General features: G+C 43.6%; 1 protein-coding gene across 1 annotated transcript in view; it reads left to right on the top strand.

The window, feature by feature from the left end:
• ARPC2 (actin related protein 2/3 complex subunit 2) overlaps positions 1-19325 on the top strand; it is a 138509-nt gene that overhangs the window by 89586 nt on the left and 29598 nt on the right. Inside the window, exons 5-6 of the mRNA XM_086954477.1 lie at positions 10018-10204; positions 11678-11771. Coding sequence (XP_086810603.1) covers positions 10018-10204; positions 11678-11771 — 281 coding nt within the window. The remainder of the gene's footprint in view (positions 1-10017; positions 10205-11677; positions 11772-19325) is intronic.

Genomic DNA, 19325 nt, shown 5'->3' with positions numbered 1-19325 from the left:
GATGTGCCCGTTGGCCGTTACACACGCCAGTGATCCGGTATATATCGGAGGTGGATCCACGCACAAAACTTAGGGCCAAATCCCGAATGAGAAAGGGCCTCAAAAAGATAACTCCACTCCACCATATCAAAAGCCATCCTCGCATCTAGGGAGATGACAACCGCCGGCTCTGACGGGTCTTGGGCCTTAGCCAGCGCCCCATGCAGGCGTCTGAGGTTGAGCGCAGTGTTTCTTTTCGGCATAAAGCCTGATTGGTCCGGGGGAATTAAATGCGGAAGGTGTGCCATCAGTCTGATTGCCAACAATTTAGCAAGTATCTTCGCCTCTGCGTTTAACAGGGATATTGGGCGATAAGAGGTACACTCGTACGGTGGTTTACCGGGTTTTGGGATCGCCACTATTGTGGCCAGTCGCTGGCCAAGCGGTAGTTCGCCTCTATCTAGACTGTCAGTATACATTCTCAGTAGGTGTAGACTGATTGTGTCCGCCATCAGTTTATATAATTCAATCGGGATCCCGTTGGGTCCCAACGCTTTGCCCGATCGCAGCGAGCGGATCGCGGCTTGTAGTTCGTCCTCTGTGAGATCTGCCTCCAGCACCAAGGAGGCCTCCTGCGTGAGCAGTTCTATATCTGTGATGGAGGCCGCGGCCTCGGTATCCGACATGCCCGACGCCGATGTATACACATCCCAGAAATGCTCCGCCAATGTGTGCACTATGGCCCGTGGGTCTTTTGTGAATTGTCCCTCTGCTGATCGTAGATGGGCTATACCCTTAGTAATAATAAAGAGCTTATAGAGCGCTCAGTAACGCCATCTCGGCGTGTCCCCGCGCTAAAGCTACCAGCGATCACCATGAGAGCCAATGACCTACGCAGTGTATAGTTGTGTTTTAAGCTTGGCCCTGAATAGCGCTTCAGTGCCCCGCTCTCGCCTATCTAGCCACGCTAAGAGCCTCCCCGCCTTGTCTCCTATGTCATATATCTTATGTTTGGTTGCTGTGAGGTTGGACTCAGTCTCTCTTCGCAAATAATCCCTATACGGTTGTTGTTTGAGATGTAGTGCGTGTGTCGAGTCAGGTGTGGGGTCTGTCGAGTGGTCTGTTTCGGCTGAATGTAATGCTAGCTCTAGGTCCATTAGTTCTTTCTGTTTTTCTCGCTTGTGGCCCTTAATGGAAACTATTGCCTGCCCCCTAATGACCGCCTTATAAGCTTCCCATAGAACTGACGGGGAATCATCAGACGCAGTGTTTTCCGCAAAGTAATACTTCGTGGCCTTGCAGATGTCTTTTCGAACTTTTGGGACCTGCAAATATCCGGGATAGATAGGGTAAAGCCTCCTACGGGACTTGTGGGTGATTGGTCTGATATACCTCTGGGTTTGATCGTAATGTCATCTACGTCCTGTAGACTGGCTTCCGATGTCATGAAATAGTCTATTCGAGACAGACTATTATGTGCACTTGAATGAAATGTGTATTGTCATGTCAACCATCCCCAGTGCCTCTGTAAAACCTTGCAAACTAGAGATTCCAGGTGTCTGTGTCCTCACTGGATATCTGTCCAAACTAGCATCCATTGTGGCATTGAAATCCCCCCAATAATAAGGTCTCCATCCGGCAGAGTAAGCAAAAATTCACTAAGGGCTGGGGATGCCACTGCGTGGAGCGCCGGGGGATGTACACTGATATCACATGAATAAGCTTACCTTCCCATTGACCCTGTATTGCAGCAAATCTCCCCTGATCATCATTTCTGGTTTGGAGTATTATAAAGGAGGGGTTCTTCCGTACTAGGATACCTGTTCCCCTGGAGCCCGACGATAACTCCGAGTGTACCACCATCTTGTACCCCCATCTATCTAATGCCTTACATGCCGTGCCTGTGAGACGTGTTTCCTGCAGAAGCGCCAATGTGGGTGCCTGACGCTTCAGGGCCCGCAACACCAGCCCTCTCTTAATTTTATCTCCCAGCCCGTGTACATTCCAAGTAAGTAGTGTGAGGGGAGTCACCGGAACTTCAGGGGCTATGCCCTGGATGCAGTCAGCCTGGGTGTGTGTCGCCATGGATGTGAGCATTGGTAATCATGAGCCGTAACCCAACCGAGTCATGTGAAGATCCGTCAGTCCGGGGGGGGGGGGTCGGTCCCTCATGTTTACATGACCGTTACAAACTAGAACAAAAACAAAAGAACTCAAAATCCACACTACCCAACCCCTTCGCCCACCCTCCCTCCCTTCCTGACGGTCTCTGAACTGCCCGCATCCCCAACTTAGCAGAGTGCTTCATCCCCTCCCAAAACAGAGTACTTGCGTGAAGTGGGTAAGAAGTCCAAGGGGAAGCTCAACCCTTCCCTCCAGGGCCCGCGTCAGCCCAGTATCCAAAGTCGGCACAGCCGACAGCTTGTCCATATATAAATGTCCGTAGTTCCCATTTTTCAGTTTCATCCGTGGCTGAGGACGTCTGTATCAGTCCGCTGTGAGCATTCCCCATCCGACTGCCGTTGTTCCTGGCTGTTTAGATCTCCGTTCTCGTCCCGACTGCATTGACCTCTATTTCCGCGACGTGGCCCATCTTGTCGTCGCCAGCCTTCAAGCCAGTCATGTGCCTCTTCTGGTGTTTCAAAAAAACATGTTTTACCCTCTGCTACAACACGAAGGTTTGCTGGAAATAGCATTGAATAAGGCATGTTCTTGTCTCTCAATGCTTTTTTAACCTCCAGGAAACTGAGGCAGCGTTGTGAGTCTGCTGCCGTATAGTCTGTGAAGAAGGACCCCTTTGAGTTCTGAATTTGAATCGGTGGGGATACTCTCGCAGTTTGCAAAATGGCGTCTCTATCTCGGAAATTAAACAGACGGGCGAGCACCGGTCTGGGGGGAGCCCCCGGTTTAGGTTTTCCGCCCGGAACCCTCTTTGCCCTTTCTACGGAGAAAAAAGTTGAAAGTCCTTTTGGCTGCAACCGGGTCTTCATCAGGTCCTCCATGTAGAGATCCTTGTTTCTGCTAGAGCGCCCTTCTTGATCGTCCATTTTCTCCGCCATTAACTTGTTCTCGTGTTCGAGTCTGGAGACCGTTTTCTGTAATGCTGCTATGTCCGTCACCAAAGTTTTGGTGACTTGTTCGACTTCTGTGACCCTGGTCTTTATTTTTTGAAAATCAGCCCTCAATAGGGATACATCCGTGGAGATTGAACCCACCGTAGTTTGAACACTAGTAAAGGCCGCCATTATGTCTTCTAGAGTCACTTTCTTAGTGCCATCGTCACCTGCGGCCTTCCCTGTGGAGTCCCTTTTCTCTGAGAGTGGCAGAAAATCCTTACCAGAGGCATATTTATCCAGTTTGGCTTGCGTGCTTTGAGTTCTTGGGCCCCTGCCCGCCATGGTGTCGTCTGAAGTTGTCAGGATATTGCCAGGCTTCACGCGATGTCTGCGGACGATACACAAATTGTGTTATCTATACAGCGAGGGTCCCAAGTGGATGTGGCAGCAAGATGCCATGATTGTCTAAAGAACGTTGCCGGATGGATGGCTTCCAATTGCCTTAAATTAAACGCTGGGAAGACTGAGGTCATTATGTTTGGAAACAATCCTAACATATGGACCCCTAATATGTGGCCTGAGGCCTTGGGAAGTCTACCAGCCCCCACTGGGAAAGCAAGCAATCTGGGTGTGATTGTGGACCAAAATTTGGACTTTGGGGATCAGGTTAGTGGAGTAGTTTCGTCCTGTTTCCATATCCTTAGGATATTAAGGAAAATAAAATGTTTTCTTCCAGCTGAGGGATTCAGGACAGCAGTAACTGCCCTTATACTGCCGTGTTGTACTACTGCAATAGTCTGTACCTGAATTTGAAAAGAAACCACGGGTACAGACTGCAGTTGGTTCAAAACGTGGCAGCAAGACTTCTGAACGGGATCCCCAGATACGCGTCAGTGCGCGTGGGTTTTAGGCAACTCCACTGGCTGCCTGTAACAAGACGTGCTCAGTGTAAAGCTCTGTGTACTGTCTTCAAAGCTTTGATGGGCATTGGTCCAGAATTTTTGAGCAGGTGTGTTAAGTGGTATGTGCCGGGAAGAGCGCTTTGCTCGGCTGAAGGCAGATTAGTTGCTTAATGTCATTGAGAAGATTTTTTAGTATGTGTAAGTGCATTTTTGTGTTTCTTGGCAACAAATCCAATAATAAAGTCTTGTGCAGAAGCTTTATAAGCATCTCAAATAGTGTAAAACGGCAAGTGCTCAGTATGGTTAATCTAAAAAAATTAATTAAAAAAATTTGTGAACTCTGGGTTTAAAAGAAGGGCATTATTAAAACGCCATGTCTTAGGAAGTGAGGATTTAGATAAGATGTCTATACCAATTGAAACAGGCGCATGATCAGAAAGTAAAATTGGGCCAATTTCTGCACATGAAAGTGTTTGAGAGATATTGTGAGAGACACAAATCTAATCAATTCGTGACTGGGTATGGTGGGTGGGGGAATAAAATGTATTCTCTGGTGGTCGGATTGCATAAACGCCAAGCATCTAGAAGTTTATGTTGAGTAATAGTGCGGCTTGTTGGGAACAAAGCGGAATTTGGAATTTCTGTCAATAAATGGATCAACAATCGGATTACAGTCACCAACGAATACAAAATTATCTCCCATAGAATTTGTAATTTGTTTGGCCAATGTGGACCAAAAATAGGGTTCACCACATGTAGGGGCATAAACATTAGAAAGGGAGACTGGAACACCCTTTAATTTAACATTCAGCCATGTGCCAACGGCGTGTGTGTGTGTGTGTGTGAGGTCTTGAATAGCGCTAGACTTACCCTTGGGCATCTCGGCGCTTGCATTGGGAACCCGTCCTGGCCTTTCCCTGTGAGATAACCCATACTGGGCATCCCCAAGGTGAAGGCCAGGCATCCCGCCGCAGGGGGGCCGTTGTGGAGATTAAGCAAGCTTAATGCCCAGAGTTGCAGAGTGTGAACCCATGATTAGAGTGGGCACTGAAGCAAGAATTATTGAGTCCGTGGACAATTGGGCTCAAGACCCTGCCGCGTCGGGAATTGAACCCTGGTCCCGGGTCTGACCTCTGCTTCAGGGTATGCCTCCTCTAACCAGTGAGCCACACTTCTCCACTTGCTTCCGAGTCTTGCGACACAATAGAAATTGGGAGTGACTTGCGACAGAGTATTGATACACCATTACGTTTCCCATCACCTGGAGAGAATAAAACATCCCCCACCCATCCTCTCTTTAACTTTAATAATTCAACATCTGTAAGATGAGTTTCTTGTAGAAAAACTGTCAGCATTCAAATTAGCAAGTAAGGGAGTCCTCCCTGTCTTGATGGGAGAATTTAGACCCTTAATGTTCATGAATTAAGTTTTAGCGGCAAAAATAATCAAAGATGGGGTAAATCGAATCAATAAGTCATAAATCAGATTCGTTAAAACAATACAGTATACTAGTAAAAGAGAATAATGGGAAGAGAGAGTATAATAAGATTTCAGATAAAAGAGAAAGTGAAGTCTGAGATAACAAAAACCAAGAGTAAGAAGAGAAATGAGTTAAAAGGAAAAAAGTAGAATTCATGGTGAGATAAAAGGGGAATAAAGAGCTGGAAAAATTGAGTATGAGAATAACAACTGATGGAATGTATGAGCGAGAGTAAAGCAGAAAAGAACTGTAAAAGACACCAAATTCGAAAGAAGAGAAAAATTCCAAGGAAAAACAGAAGACGAAAGATAAAATGAACAACTACAAGAAGGGACCGAGAATGGAGGGGTAGGTGGAACCACATGAAGCAGACGAGACGTCCAATGAGAACTAGACCAGACCGGGAAGGGATCACGCCAAAACATAAATGTAACTGTGGAAGGAAAAGCGAAATTAGATGAACAGATTAACTTTAGTTTATAATCTAATCGTAAACGTTGAAGAAACAAATTCTCAAAATACTAGTGTGTATTGTCAAAATAACACTGGGATGGAAAACCACCATGAATATAAAACATCATGAATCCTGCAGACGATGAGAAAATGTCAGCACAAATAAGCGACTTAGCCAAATCAAGTAACATGAGGAAGAAGGTCTTGAAGATTCCATGAGATCTGTCGTGTGTGCATTAATGAAGCTTCGCAAGCGCACTGGATCATCGTAAGAAGTAGTCTTGTTATTGTATGTGACTTTAAACAAGCATGAGTGGAAATGCCCCTATCTAGCACTCTTGAAGCGAACGGCTGGTCGCATGTCATAGAAAGCTTTACGAATTGATGCAGTGGCTCTTGAATAATCCTGTGAAAAGAATAATGTAGCGCCAGACCAAGAAATATTTTGAGTAGCCCGGACAGCAGGCAGGACCTTTAACAGATCTGTGTACTCCAAAAAGTACAAAATGACACCTCTCTGCCTCTGTGAAGGTAAAGTATTGGTGGCAATGTGACCCAGTCTGTGAGCGAGCTGTATGTTCAATTAAGTTCCTTTCTGGCAAATGAAGAATCTTGGAAAGAAAAGATTTATAGAAAGCAATAGGATCTGTACACTCAACACCTTCTTCCAATTTATTAATGTGCATGTTATTTCTCCTATTTTGATTTTCAAGTTCTTCGACCTGTTTCTGTAGTGACGAAACTTGAGAATGTAAGGAGGTAACACATTTGGTGGTGTCGTGAAAGGAAGAAACGTTCTGCTCCACTGCTGTAAGTCTTGTATCTAGCTGCGACCAGTTATCTGAGAGGATTTGTAATTTGGCGTTTGTTTCATTTACAAAGGGTCTGAGGGCTCTTGTTTCCTGAAGTAGTAATTCCATTGAAACCGGGGAAGCCGTTTTGGATGGAGAGGGTGGGTCCCTTTTTTTTTTTTTTAGATGTTTCACATTAGACTTTCCTGTTGCTAACTTTGTAGGCTCCATATTTGTGTTGCACTGGTCTATATCAATAATCCCCACATTTTACAGCTTTGAGAATTCAGAGAAAAACGCTGAATTTTTGAGGAAGACCCGTTTGGATTTTGTTCTGCCCATCCAGCTCACGTCGCGGTAAATAAAAACAAAATGTCGGCCGTCATAGCGCGACCTCCCAGACGTGCGTTCATTTGGAAATAAAAGCCACAAGATTACCGGAGCGGCGATGCAGAGGGTCACATCTAGGCGAGTCTGTTCACCCGCAATATCCTCTGTAAAGCGCTGAAAATAGGTAGCTCCGAGCCTGGAGCCTCACTCCGACGCCTCCATATCTGCCGGGCTCCAAGACACGCCCGACGCGCAATCATTCTGAATCATTCTGATTCATCCTTGACACCAATCTCTCCTTTAAAGTGGACATTGCCAAGAAATCCAAAACTGCATTGTACTAGTTTTATGTGAAATAAATGAAAAACCAGCCTTTTTTCAGTGTCCTATTTTCATAGAACCGAGTTCCACAAATATTTCACCTTTAAGGCTATTCACCAGGGTGAGAAGACCAACAAGGTTAATGTACTGGGTGCAGATTTCATTCCCGTGTTTGGTTTTCTCCTGGATTTTTGTTCTTTAATAACCTGACCCTCTCATCGAGACTTTTCTTTTTTCAGGTGCCCCACACCCCTTTCTCCAACCTCTTTCACACAGTCTTTTAATCTCCTTCTATTCGCATTTTTTAGCTTATCCTGTTTTACCCCACACCCACTTTTGTATCTAGCACTTTTTTCCTTTTGCGTTTTTTAGTTACTCTCCTGAACCAGCGTCTCTGTAGGCCCCGTGCTCTTACTCCTTGTTTCCATTTTTTTCAGCGTTCAATAATTCACTCTCCCTCCCCATCCATAACCATCGATGGCAGTTTGAGATCCTTGCCCCTCCTCTCTTCTATGGTTAGGTCTCACCTACAGACAGCTGTCCGCGGTCTTTTGAAGACCTATTGTGTACAGTAGCGATACTTGAAGTGGGTGAGCTCTTTGCTGATCAGCTTTATAGTCACTCAGATGTTTGCTTTTTATTTGATGGCTGTCCTTCCTCTTCTTGTGTTTGTTCCCCCTTGTGAGTATATCTTCTTTAACATCGTTTTGATTGGATGACTTGTTTCCTTCCACTGCTTACTTTCAGTGAACTGCTTTTTTTCATTTGCTTTCAGCACTCCATAAAAATGTTTGATTTCCTGCATTTGCCCCTTCCACCCGTGTGCTTGCCTCCCCGCCCTCTTGGAGATTCTTTCCCACCGAGCTCGTTTATCAAATGGCTACCATTTTATGACTTTGTTACACATATGCATCATTGCGCTGAAGTCACCATAATATTGTGACGTATAGGTGTGCGTATGTGGTGACTGATGTACATCATCATGCTGCTACATAGTCTCTCTGTCACTACGTTGATTCTCTGAAACTCAGTCTGCAGCGAATCTTGTGAAAGGCCCTGAGAAGTCTAACCAGATCCGCCCAGCGCAGGATCCTTTATAAGCCCAGCTCTTGTATTGCTGTTGAGGTATCTGTGTAGTTCAGATCTTGAGGGACAGTGGGCAGATCCAGAGGTACAGTCATGCTAAGGATATCTTCAAGACCAGCTGCTTCCTATAAAGGGCTACACATAACTGCCCACCTGTTGTGGGCCCAAGAAAATAGGCGCATGTCAACTCCAGAGGAGAAGCCTGGATATTACCAGACTGGAAACAAAAAACAGGATACGCCTTCTCCATCCATACCGCTGTGGTCTGGAACAGCATCATCTTTGACATCAGAACTCCCCTAGCATTTCTGTCGTTAAAAAGCAGCTGAACACTCACCTATTCAGAAAGCGGCGTCTCTTCATGTCCACCTATGAAAGTTCTGCCTCTGTAAACCATCCTGATTCGTTTCATATGGCCCGACCATCCTCCATGGTTATCCAGCTACATTGAGCTTTTCCAACACACATACACACATCCATGACTGGGAGAGGAACATACTGAATTCTGGACAATATTTAGTCCAAGAGCAATAGGGTTCTGGAGCCGTTGGGAGCGCGGGGAGTGAGTCTGGTGTATGCAGATGGACGGGAATAAAAATCTTGAGCTCATCTCTGGAGGCAAAGGTATGTGGCCTGCCTCGTTTGGAGAGGGAGGTTATTACAAAGAGTGAGAGCAAGGGAGGAGCATGTCCTTTGTTAAAGATGATCTCTTACACACAGCCTGCTATTATCACAGCTCTCTTTGGGCATACTCCCATTACCTCCAACACTTGTAGGAGGTCCCACATTTACAAAGTGCAACTTCAGGAGTTATTATACGTAGTGTTCTGTCTTCTCTTGCTCAATGATAGTTCCTTCAGTTTTGCAGCATTTGGAGAGATCTTGTATGTTAAAGAAGTAGTGAACTACTGCTCTTCATACCCTAGTGAGCACTTCAAGTTCAAATCAGGCTGGCACTAGTGGCTGTCTAGTAAGTAGCCTGCTTGAAGTCTCATATGTTTGGTGGCATTTACCAAATCGCTGCACAGTGTTTTGGAGTTAAGAAGTACCTGCCCAAAACTCTTCCCTTCACATTCTAATCTAATAGTAAAATCTACTTTCCATGAATCTGAGAAGATTTCTTTAGTTTATGATGTAGTTTGTTTTTACCTGAAGTAATGATTCAAGGCGTAATTGTAGACAACTTTTATCTGACATTGATAATGGGAAGCCCACCGAAACTACCGTAGGACGTCTCTCTGCTTTGTGCATTTGATAAGTCTTTGAAGTGATGGTTCAGCTTGCCATAATGCAAAGCTTTGGTCTGGATGTTCTCTGATGCTTTGGTTTGCATGCGTTCAATATCTTTGCTCATGCAGACTGTTTCAGACTATTTAAAGGAATGTGCTAGGGAGAGAGGAAGTGGTAAGACTAAACACAAGATTATGATCTCACACGTTGCAGCTCCTGCAGTTTGTATATTCAATGTCTGCCTCATCCACTGAACTGGCATAAGTTTAAACGCTCGATCTTGCAGTTTTTTGGGTGTTTTAATGTTTTTGCAATTAAAATATATTGGGATATTTTTATAGGTGCAATATATTGAAAATGTGTCTAACTCCTTTCTTCTCCCTTACTAGGATACAATGTCTCCTTGGTTTATGATCTAGAAAACGTTCCCACAAATAAGGATGCAGCAATCCACCAAGCGGGCATGCTGAAGCGCAACTGTTTTGCATCTGTGTTTGAAAAGTATTTCAAGTTCCAAGAAGAGGGAAAGGATGGTGAGAAGAGAGCAGTCATCCACTATAGAGACGACGAAACAATGTGAGTGTTAGTGGTTCATTCGTGTCACATGTCTTCTGGCGTGCTCTTGTATGTGTCCTGTATGGGGCAAGGGTTCACCAGTTGCCCATCTTTCCATTGTGTATGCTGGATTGCACTTCGACTCATGATTCCAAACTATAACTGAGGGGCCCGATGGTTGGACACTATGTCCACCATACAGATGCCTCCATCATACAGGGATTTTAAGCATTTTTCCATGGCCGTGTGGGGGAGGAGGTTAGGTTCTTCTCCCCTTAAAAGCTCTGAATAAGTGATTTGACCTTCCTGAAAATGGAGAGAATAAGATGAAGTTGCAGTCTGAGAGGATGTTCAACATCTTTGCTTGAGAGAAAATGTTTGTGCTTGCGATGCATCGCAAGAGGGACAGCAGAAGGGGTGTCTGAATCACCAGATTCCTCGTCAAAGAGTCAATAAGGGGGGAATATTAGTAGACCAGCATTGCTCTGGAGAGTTCAAGAACTAAATTCACAGATATTTAAATCTATTGATTCCACCCTAAGATCATGGTCCCATAGTGTCTCTGTGCAGGATCCCTGAACTCCATTTATAATGCATTTGGACAGTCCTACCCAGGTTGGTCTTGGATCTCTGAATCATTTTGTCAACTAAGGAAGACAAAAGGTCATCCACTGGGCCAGGGGGTCAGTGGCTGTAGCAAATAACAAAGGGGAGAGTGGGAAACCCAAGATCGTATCCATTCCCGTGGACCCTTGCTTGTGTACATAATAATGGATATACAATTGGCGATGGATACCCACTCCAATCTGTGTAGTGTCCCGAACAAGTATTCCAAATCTATTAACTAGAGAGACAAGAGGCCCGGGTCTCATGGAGCAAGAAACAATACAAGGATACATCTGAGATTTTGCACATGGATCTATCCAGCGTACCCCCACTGTGTTTTCCGAAAAATAGACAATGCATCTGGGAAAGCCCCTGACTGGCTAGCACCATCGCAAGGATCTCCCAGCTTCAGATCCTTGTGGCGATTGCTCTGTACAGCATTTTAGTTCAGCAGTTTGCCTAGCACCATATAGATGTAACAGTCATCCTGTTACTGTTATGTAGAAGATTATAGTTTTGTCAAAGACTGAGTGTATGCTTGTTTTGCTCCCTTTGTTTTCAGTTAAAATAAAAACATTACATGAAATATCTCGAGACGTTCATCTTTTTTAATACCTTAATGTACCCCAAGAGCGTGTTACGCCCCTAAAACCAATGTTTGACCCAAAAAATTCCTACATACCTGTACAAAACAAATGCCCCAACAGCAAATCCATGCCAACCCACCTATGTCTTTCTGGAGAAGAGTGAGTTTCTTTGTTTTTTACACACAACTGGGACTCTCATAAGTGGATTATGTATTTTCTGCACTGTTAGGTGTTTTTTCATCCTATGACCCATGTATAACTTAATTCCAAGTAAATTACATATCTTGCTTTTCCTTTGAAGGTACGTGGAGTCTAAAAAGGATCGCGTCACAGTGGTTTTCAGCACAGTGTTTAAGGATGACGACGATGTGGTGATTGGAAAGGTCTTCATGCAGGTATGAAAAATAACTCTTGGGATTTTTTTCAATATCACCCTCCTTATCCCCTTAAAGGCCATCCAGAAGTTTCTCTTGAAAATATTTAAATTGCTCCTAGATTGAAAGCACGCCCTATGTGCAAGAGCTCGGCCTATAGAAATAATGGAATAATCAAGCAAGTGTTTCATAATCCTCGATCTGCCAAATAATCTGCGAATTTCAGCAAACCGGTTTCTACGTCTCCTGAAAGATTGTTAATTTTAAGGAAACGACAGACCTTCATTAATTGATCCTGCTTAATTTAGTTGGAATTAGAGCAGTTAGCAAACTGCCACCTTTTTAGAGTTGATCTGATAATTGAGTGGCATTGCACTATTTTACGGAACTGATTATGCATATATAAAATATTTTAAATACTTTGATTTATCGATCGTACCTCAATAAAAAAATCAGAATGAGTTTAATGGTTTAAAGTAGTAAACCAAACGAAAAATAACACTACTAACTATTTACCATGATAAGATAATACATAAGGAATTTATAGAAAACCAGAAAAAAGAAAAACCATCACAAATAAAAGTAAACATTAAAATGTATTGACCCAAAGAGCAAGAAAATTAATTGCAGATAACCAAAAATTCCACTTCACAAATTTGGACGCTTTTTGTTAGTGTTTCTAGCTAACCGTCAACAATTTTTATAACTAATTCCAAAGGGTCCCATTGAAAGTTAAAGTCGAGCTTAACAGCAGATACCGCAACTTTGGTTTGTAGGTCTCACTGCCTTAGATATAGAGCTTTACCTTTTAAGATTTCTAAATAGAAACACTTGAAGTTGTAAGGCTGTTCGAACACAGAAAGCAATGCCAACCCGATTCAGCTCGCCGCCAGTGAGTTATCCATGTCATGTCATGATCTCGGCATTGCAGTGATTGGAATATCCAGCACAGATCAGCAGCTTTCTCTCCTTGCATGATCTTCACCCAAGCCAGTCCTCCAAGGCCGAGGTTCTGCAGATGGCATACACACTTGATCATGAATTCCTTTCAGTTCAAATAATCGGTCAGTCTTGCCACAAGCAATTTCAACCAGAATAATTCAGTTGCAAGGTCTGTACAGGTCATCAGTATGTCCTGCCTCTTGCAACAGGAACTCTGGGTGTCTAATGAGTGTGTTCTAAGGGCTAGTGTGCATGACCATTTTGAAAATTCTCTTATGTGACTGGGTAAAATGCACTGGCCAATATTACTCAATTTACTACAACACACACCTTTTAGGATTGCCCTAAACTTCTTTGGGATTTGTCTTCCTGCACTAAACGTTTGGAAAGAAGTGCAGATGGAGAAATGCTTTCTAAACAAAAGTACCCTTTTTAGAAACTTATCTGGCTGGGAAAATCTATTCATGAAAATGTTAAATTAAAATCTGTTTTAGGATTTGTGTATTGAAGCCCAGTCGATATAGTACATCAATAATCATATCTTTCACTACCACGATGCATGCAAAGTTTATTAACTATAATTTAATATGTTCTGAGTAAACAAAGCTGCAGCTTAAGTTGGCACTCAACCCCTTAAACGGTATCTCTCTTTATTGGAGCAAAGGAGTTTTTGTGGCATCATTTCATTGGTAAGAATGTCTCCCGGATAATGCACAACTACAGTGAATCTACGATATGCTAGTTATTAGTCTAGACTACACCTGTTAGTGACAGTTTCTAGTCCTGCCCCATGCCAATGTAGTCCCACAGTAGCCAAACTCCATTGACGGAGTGGGCATATAAATATACAACGAGCATGCTGGGGTTCAGCCTATGTAGCTAGGCTCAGCCAACATCAGCTATGGAAAACCAAAGGTTCAAAAGTGAAATTCCTCGGAATATAGTTTGTTTACATTTCACTATGGTACCCCTAGGACACTTCAAAGAAATAAGAGGAGACAGATGATGGGAGCAGAAGAAGAATATGAGAGGTAGTTGGAAAGAACAAGGAAAGGAGGGTGTAAGGGACACAATGGAACTTATATACTATGTGTGCTGCTCTAAGGCATTTCAAAAGTGCTTAGTGGGAAACTGAGGCTACAAGAGTGAAGGACCGTGGATGCCGAGGGCAATAATAAGAGTCACTGTCCTGCTAACACAATAAAGGCATTAGATGGGTTATGTATAAGCTAGGAAATGTTACAGAGAAAATCCTGACAAATGTCATTGATAGCTGGTTAATTTAGAGAGGGGCTTCGTTCAAAATAGGCAAAGTTGCCAAGTATGCTCTTGGACAAATAATACATCTGGCCTAATGGGTTCAATTACCATCATCTGTAAAAATGTCCTGTACACATTGCTGCGTTTTATCTGCCTTTCTTCTCGGGCACCTCTGCAGAGGCGGTCTGCTTTCAACTTCTTTGGCTCCCAAAGCGTTGGATGTCTATGAGCAGTGACATTAGGTGGGCTATAATCCTTGCATTCTCTATTGCTTTGGCTGCCCGGGGCAGATAGGCTGTTATCTCCGGCCTCACCCAGATGTATTGTCCAAGCCCTACTCCACACAATTTGAGATGGGCATCTGGATGGTCTTAAAATACTGATAAGGCCCTGGTCCAGCACAGCTAGTCTGTTTCCCACAAACATACAATGCCTTGGGATTCCAATCCCTACATGAAATTTAAAACCCTTCATATGTCCGATTTTTGTTCTGTTGACTCCCAACCTAATACAGGTTGAATTATAGCATAGTTATCTATACACAAAGCAGCAAATCTACGCTACGCATGTCATGTTGCTCTTGTTAGTAATTTAAACAGCCATTTCGTGTTATGTAGATTTGCAGATTGGATTTTGCTGGTTTAGTTGCTTCTAAATTGTTCTGGTATGCTGAATCTTGCTACATTCCGATTACCTGTTGCACTTGGCCTTCTTTTTTTTTTAACCATCACTATGACCATGTGTGTGGATTCAGTGATGCAGTTAAGTTATCAGTGCTAGGCAGTGGTAAGTGGCTTAGGAGTTTGCTTGGTAGATGGAGAAGGGGCAGACAGAATATTGAACTGATCTTCAGACTCGTTTAACTACACTCATGGCATATAAATATCCATCCAGAATGCAAGTAGGGCTTTTCTAGTTTCGGCAATGTTGTGCTCCATCATAAGGTAATGTTATATTATGGCATTGATTATTTGTATAGCGTAATGTTCTCTTCAGGTGTTCAGTGCGACTAAAAGAAGAAAGGAGAAGACGTGAGGGGGAAGGGGAGAGCAGGAAGAGCAATGAGGGAACATGGTATGCTGCTGTTTTTTATAATTCAGAAAAGGGGTGGTGATGAACAGAGTGTCTGAATTAAGCAGACCACTCTTACCCAGTCCAAAGATCAGGGCTTGATCCATCACCGTTTTTTAGCTCACTACACCATCCCAGCTCAGAACTTGGCTATATGCAAATTAGTCGTACCCTGGCCCAGTGCATCATGGGAACAGGGCAGACCAAACTACCAAGCCAATTCTTATACTGGGAAGGAAACAAGCTACCGGGGACCGGTTTCTGGCATTTCAGCCGTCTTCGGCCCGGCTTGCTTGAATCCTGATGGTGCAATGAGCTAGGGACTCACATCTGAGTATACCCTTCCACGCTTATGGTGGACAAAATGATTCAGAAAAGGGGTGGTGATGAACAGAGTGTCTTAATTAAGCAGACCACTCTTACCCAGTCCAAAGATCAGGGCTTGATCCATCACCGTTTTTTAGCTCACTACACCATCCCAGCTCAGAACTTGGCTATATGCAAATTAGTCTGACCCTGGCCCAGTGCATCATGGGAACAGGGCAGACCAAACTACCAAGCCAATTCTTATACTGGGAAGGAAACAAGCTACCGGGGACCGGTTTCTGGCATTTCAGCCGTCTTCGGCCCGGCTTGCTTGAATCCTGATGGTGCAATGAGCTAGGGACTCACATCTGAGTATACCCTTCCACGCTTATGGTGGACAAAATGATTCAGAAAAGGGGTGGTGATGAACAGAGTGTCTGAATTAAGCAGACCACTCTTACCCAGTCCAAAGATCAGGGCTTGATCCATCACCGTTTTTTAGCTCACTACACCATCCCAGCTCAGAACTTGGCTATATGCAAATTAGTCTGACCCTGGCCCAGTGCATCATGGGAACAGGGCAGACCAAACTACCAAGCCAATTCTTATACTGGGAAGGAAACAAGCTACCGGGGACCGGTTTCTGGCATTTCAGCCGTCTTCGGCCCGGCTTGCTTGAATCCTGATGGTGCAATGAGCTAGGGACTCACATCTGAGTATACCCTTCCACGCTGCTCAATTCAGACACTCTGTTCATCACCACCCCCTTCTCTGAATCGCTGTTTTTTATAAAGCACATGTCTTCTTTGTACTATTTTGAAGCAACGAAAAGGAACAGATCAACAAAAAAAGCATTAGAACGGATGAGAAAAGAAGAAACGGGGAACAAGATGTTATATCCGGTTATATGTGGTTGTACAGGTTAGGTTACCCTTTGGTGTTGAAGTGGAAGAAGGCTAGGCCTAATGTATCCCTTGTGTTCTCATTCTGTCTCACACTCTTGGGGTCTACAGATAGCCATTCATAGGGATGTAGCAACTTTAGTATTCTATTTATTCAGGGTTTTTCAAAAATCTACCTATGCAGTAGTTCATGTTCCTAGTTGAAAAATGCCTCCTGCTTAGTTGTTGAGATAGTACAATAGTTATTTTCAACATTTTCTTTAAAGATGGTCTCTGCTACTCGGGAACCTCGCACTGCTTTTGACCATGTCTTTCTAAGCAGCCCAGTTTCTTATAGTTTTGTGGTTGTTGTAGTAGTAAAATAACACCTTTTGGCTCTAGTTACCCTTCAGAGGTAGATGGCTACTTTGAAATACTCATCTTGTGGTTGTCAATCTTTTATCCTTCTGCATGAGTCCACAGTGGTCGTTGCTAAAGTTCTCTGAGCATGAATGTCCTCTTGCATCCTTTTTTTTTTTTTTTACTTCTTTGCACTTAGATTATGCAGGTAGCCTAACTACTGTTCTAACTAATGTTCTAAAGGTACCACATAGGTTGTCAGTAATGGAGAGCACAAACCATTTATAGTTGCACAAACTTTCTGTAATTGTTAAGAGAAGGCGGTCCTGCTTGGACTGTGTCCTGCTGGGACTAAACCATTGTTAGAAGTGAGGTCTCTAGATGGCATAGATTTGCATCCTGTCCAAGTAGGGGCCACCACTGTAGTCTTGGTAAGTCAGAGACGCACCCTAAATTAACCTGTGCTCTCCCTCTGGTACCTTGGCACAGAGCGGTCAGGCTTAACTTAAGAGGCAATGTTTAAAATATTAGTTTAACACTTAAATGACAGTAACTTAATTATTTCACCACAAATAGACTCCACACAGGTTTATTAACATAGAGAATATTTATCTGAGTAAAACAAGAAACAACACAAACAAATAAGCTGCAGTCGAGGTTTGAATGTTTAAAAAATGAACCAAAAATAGTGCTTAGATTTCACTAGCTGTCAAAAGGGTACTTGAGATCGCGAGGGACCGGTGCAGAGTAAAAGTTTGGTCTGACCGCAATGGAGTCCAGCTGCAGGACCCAAACAGGTCTTGCTGAAGACATACCTTGGATGGATCTGTTGTTGATGTTTAGAATTTACTGTATCGCTGTCAAGCCGTGCAGAGTGTGTACTGCGTCATTGTCGAGCTCCGTAGAAGTGAATGCAAAGCTTTGTTGTCAAACAGCCTTTGCATCGTCACCGAGCGGCGCATGCTGTGGATTCTTTGTCCGAAAACAACTTCCTTGTAGGCGTGGAAGCAGCACAGCAGAAGAAATGTTCACGTAGTTAAAGCTTTTTGCAGAAATCAGCTGCTGAACCCTCTTCTGAGGCCCAGGACTGGAGGGAGTACTTCAGGCAAGGGTAGGACTCGCAGATGGCAGAGACCAGCAATATTGCAGGAAGACTTCTGTGTCCCTGAGACTTCAGAGAACAGGAGGCAAGCCAGTGAGCACTTGAGGTCATTCTGGCTTCTGGTGAAAGGGTCCAGTCCTTGTCCTCAGCAGGGCATGGATCAGCAGGCAGGCAGCATGGCAGCTCAGCAAAGCAGAGAAGCAGTTCCTGACAATAGTCAGTCACAGCAAAGAGGCAGTCCTTTCAATACGGCAGTCTTTACTCCAGCAGAGTTCTTCCCCGGTCCAGAAGTGTACTGATTTGATGGGACCAGAGCCCTGGTACTTCTACCCAAAAGGGCCTTTGATGTAGGAGTTGACTTCAAAGGAGTTCTCTGAAGTGCACAAGGATCCCTTTCCATCCAGCCTTGGCTCCAGACTGCCAGTAGGGGATAGATTAGCCCTTTGTGTGACAGTAGGCTGTCTAGAGGTGATGCACAAAGTGTAGCTGTCACCCAGCCCAGACATGTATTGGAGGCAGGCTGCAGGCACACAGGACAGAGTTAAGATCAGATATATGCCCACTTTCTGAAAGTTAGTTACACTACATGTGGGCCCTTAATCACACAGTTAGAATGGGCCGATAAATACTATATAATCAAAAGCATCTGGCTGGCTATTTGATGGACTGCCACTAATTTAAGCAGACTCAGACCAAGCTAATTAATAAGGTGGTCTACATCATTTATGTATACATATTCGCTCATTATTCTTCATTTTATAAATTCAAAAAGACAGATACCAATACATTTCTCAAATTACATAACATCTAGACAAAGTTAGAACAACAAATAAAAATCAGTTGAAAGAATGTTACCAGTCAAGAACAAACAACAATAAGTAACCTGCAACAACAAATTCAAAGGAACATCCACGGGTTACCAACCAACGAGGTAGACATTTCGAGCAAGAGAGGATATACATTTTTAGTACATTTCTTAAACCAGACAGTGACCCGGAAGAATTATTGATGGTCGCTTTTGAAGCAAGAGTGAGTCATCGCATAGGAAACACTGTATCTTCTTGAAAGCGTAAGGAGACACCACGCCTGTGCTAATGCCTTTGAACATGTTTAAATTTACAGACAACTGACGTGGAAGCGCCTGCGACGTTTGAAAACAAAAAAGCTGTTTTTCTTTCCAATCTGTTTTTGCGAACACTCGCCGGCTAAAACAACATACTACTAGAAAGTAACGCTTACGCATTCACCGCCAGTTGGAATAAAAATACGCCATTTAAGCATCTTATAGGATTGACTTAGAGTTCTTCCTTAAGGAAACATACTCCTAATTTGCTCCACGATCTTCGAAACCTAACAATCAGAATCCAGTCACAGCCCTGAGGAGAATCCCTCGTAATAAATTGGAATTTGAAATGCGTTGGTATAATTTACCATCAGAGCAAGAGCTTCAATAGAAATATATACAGCGACAGGGGATAAAAATGTACTAAAATGTGTATCCTCTCTTGCTCGAAAAAGTCTACCCCGTTGTTTGGTAACCTGTGGTTGTGCCTTTGAATTTGTTGTTGCAGGTTACTTTTTGTTGTTTGTTCTGGACTGGAAACATTCTTTCAACTGTTATTTGTTGTTCCAACGTGGTCTAGATGTTATGTA

This window comes from Lissotriton vulgaris, chromosome 2_1, assembly GCF_964263255.1.
Source record: "Lissotriton vulgaris chromosome 2_1, aLisVul1.2, whole genome shotgun sequence".
NCBI lineage: Eukaryota > Metazoa > Chordata > Amphibia > Caudata > Salamandridae > Lissotriton > Lissotriton vulgaris.
This window is presented reverse-complemented; position numbering and strand designations above follow the sequence as displayed.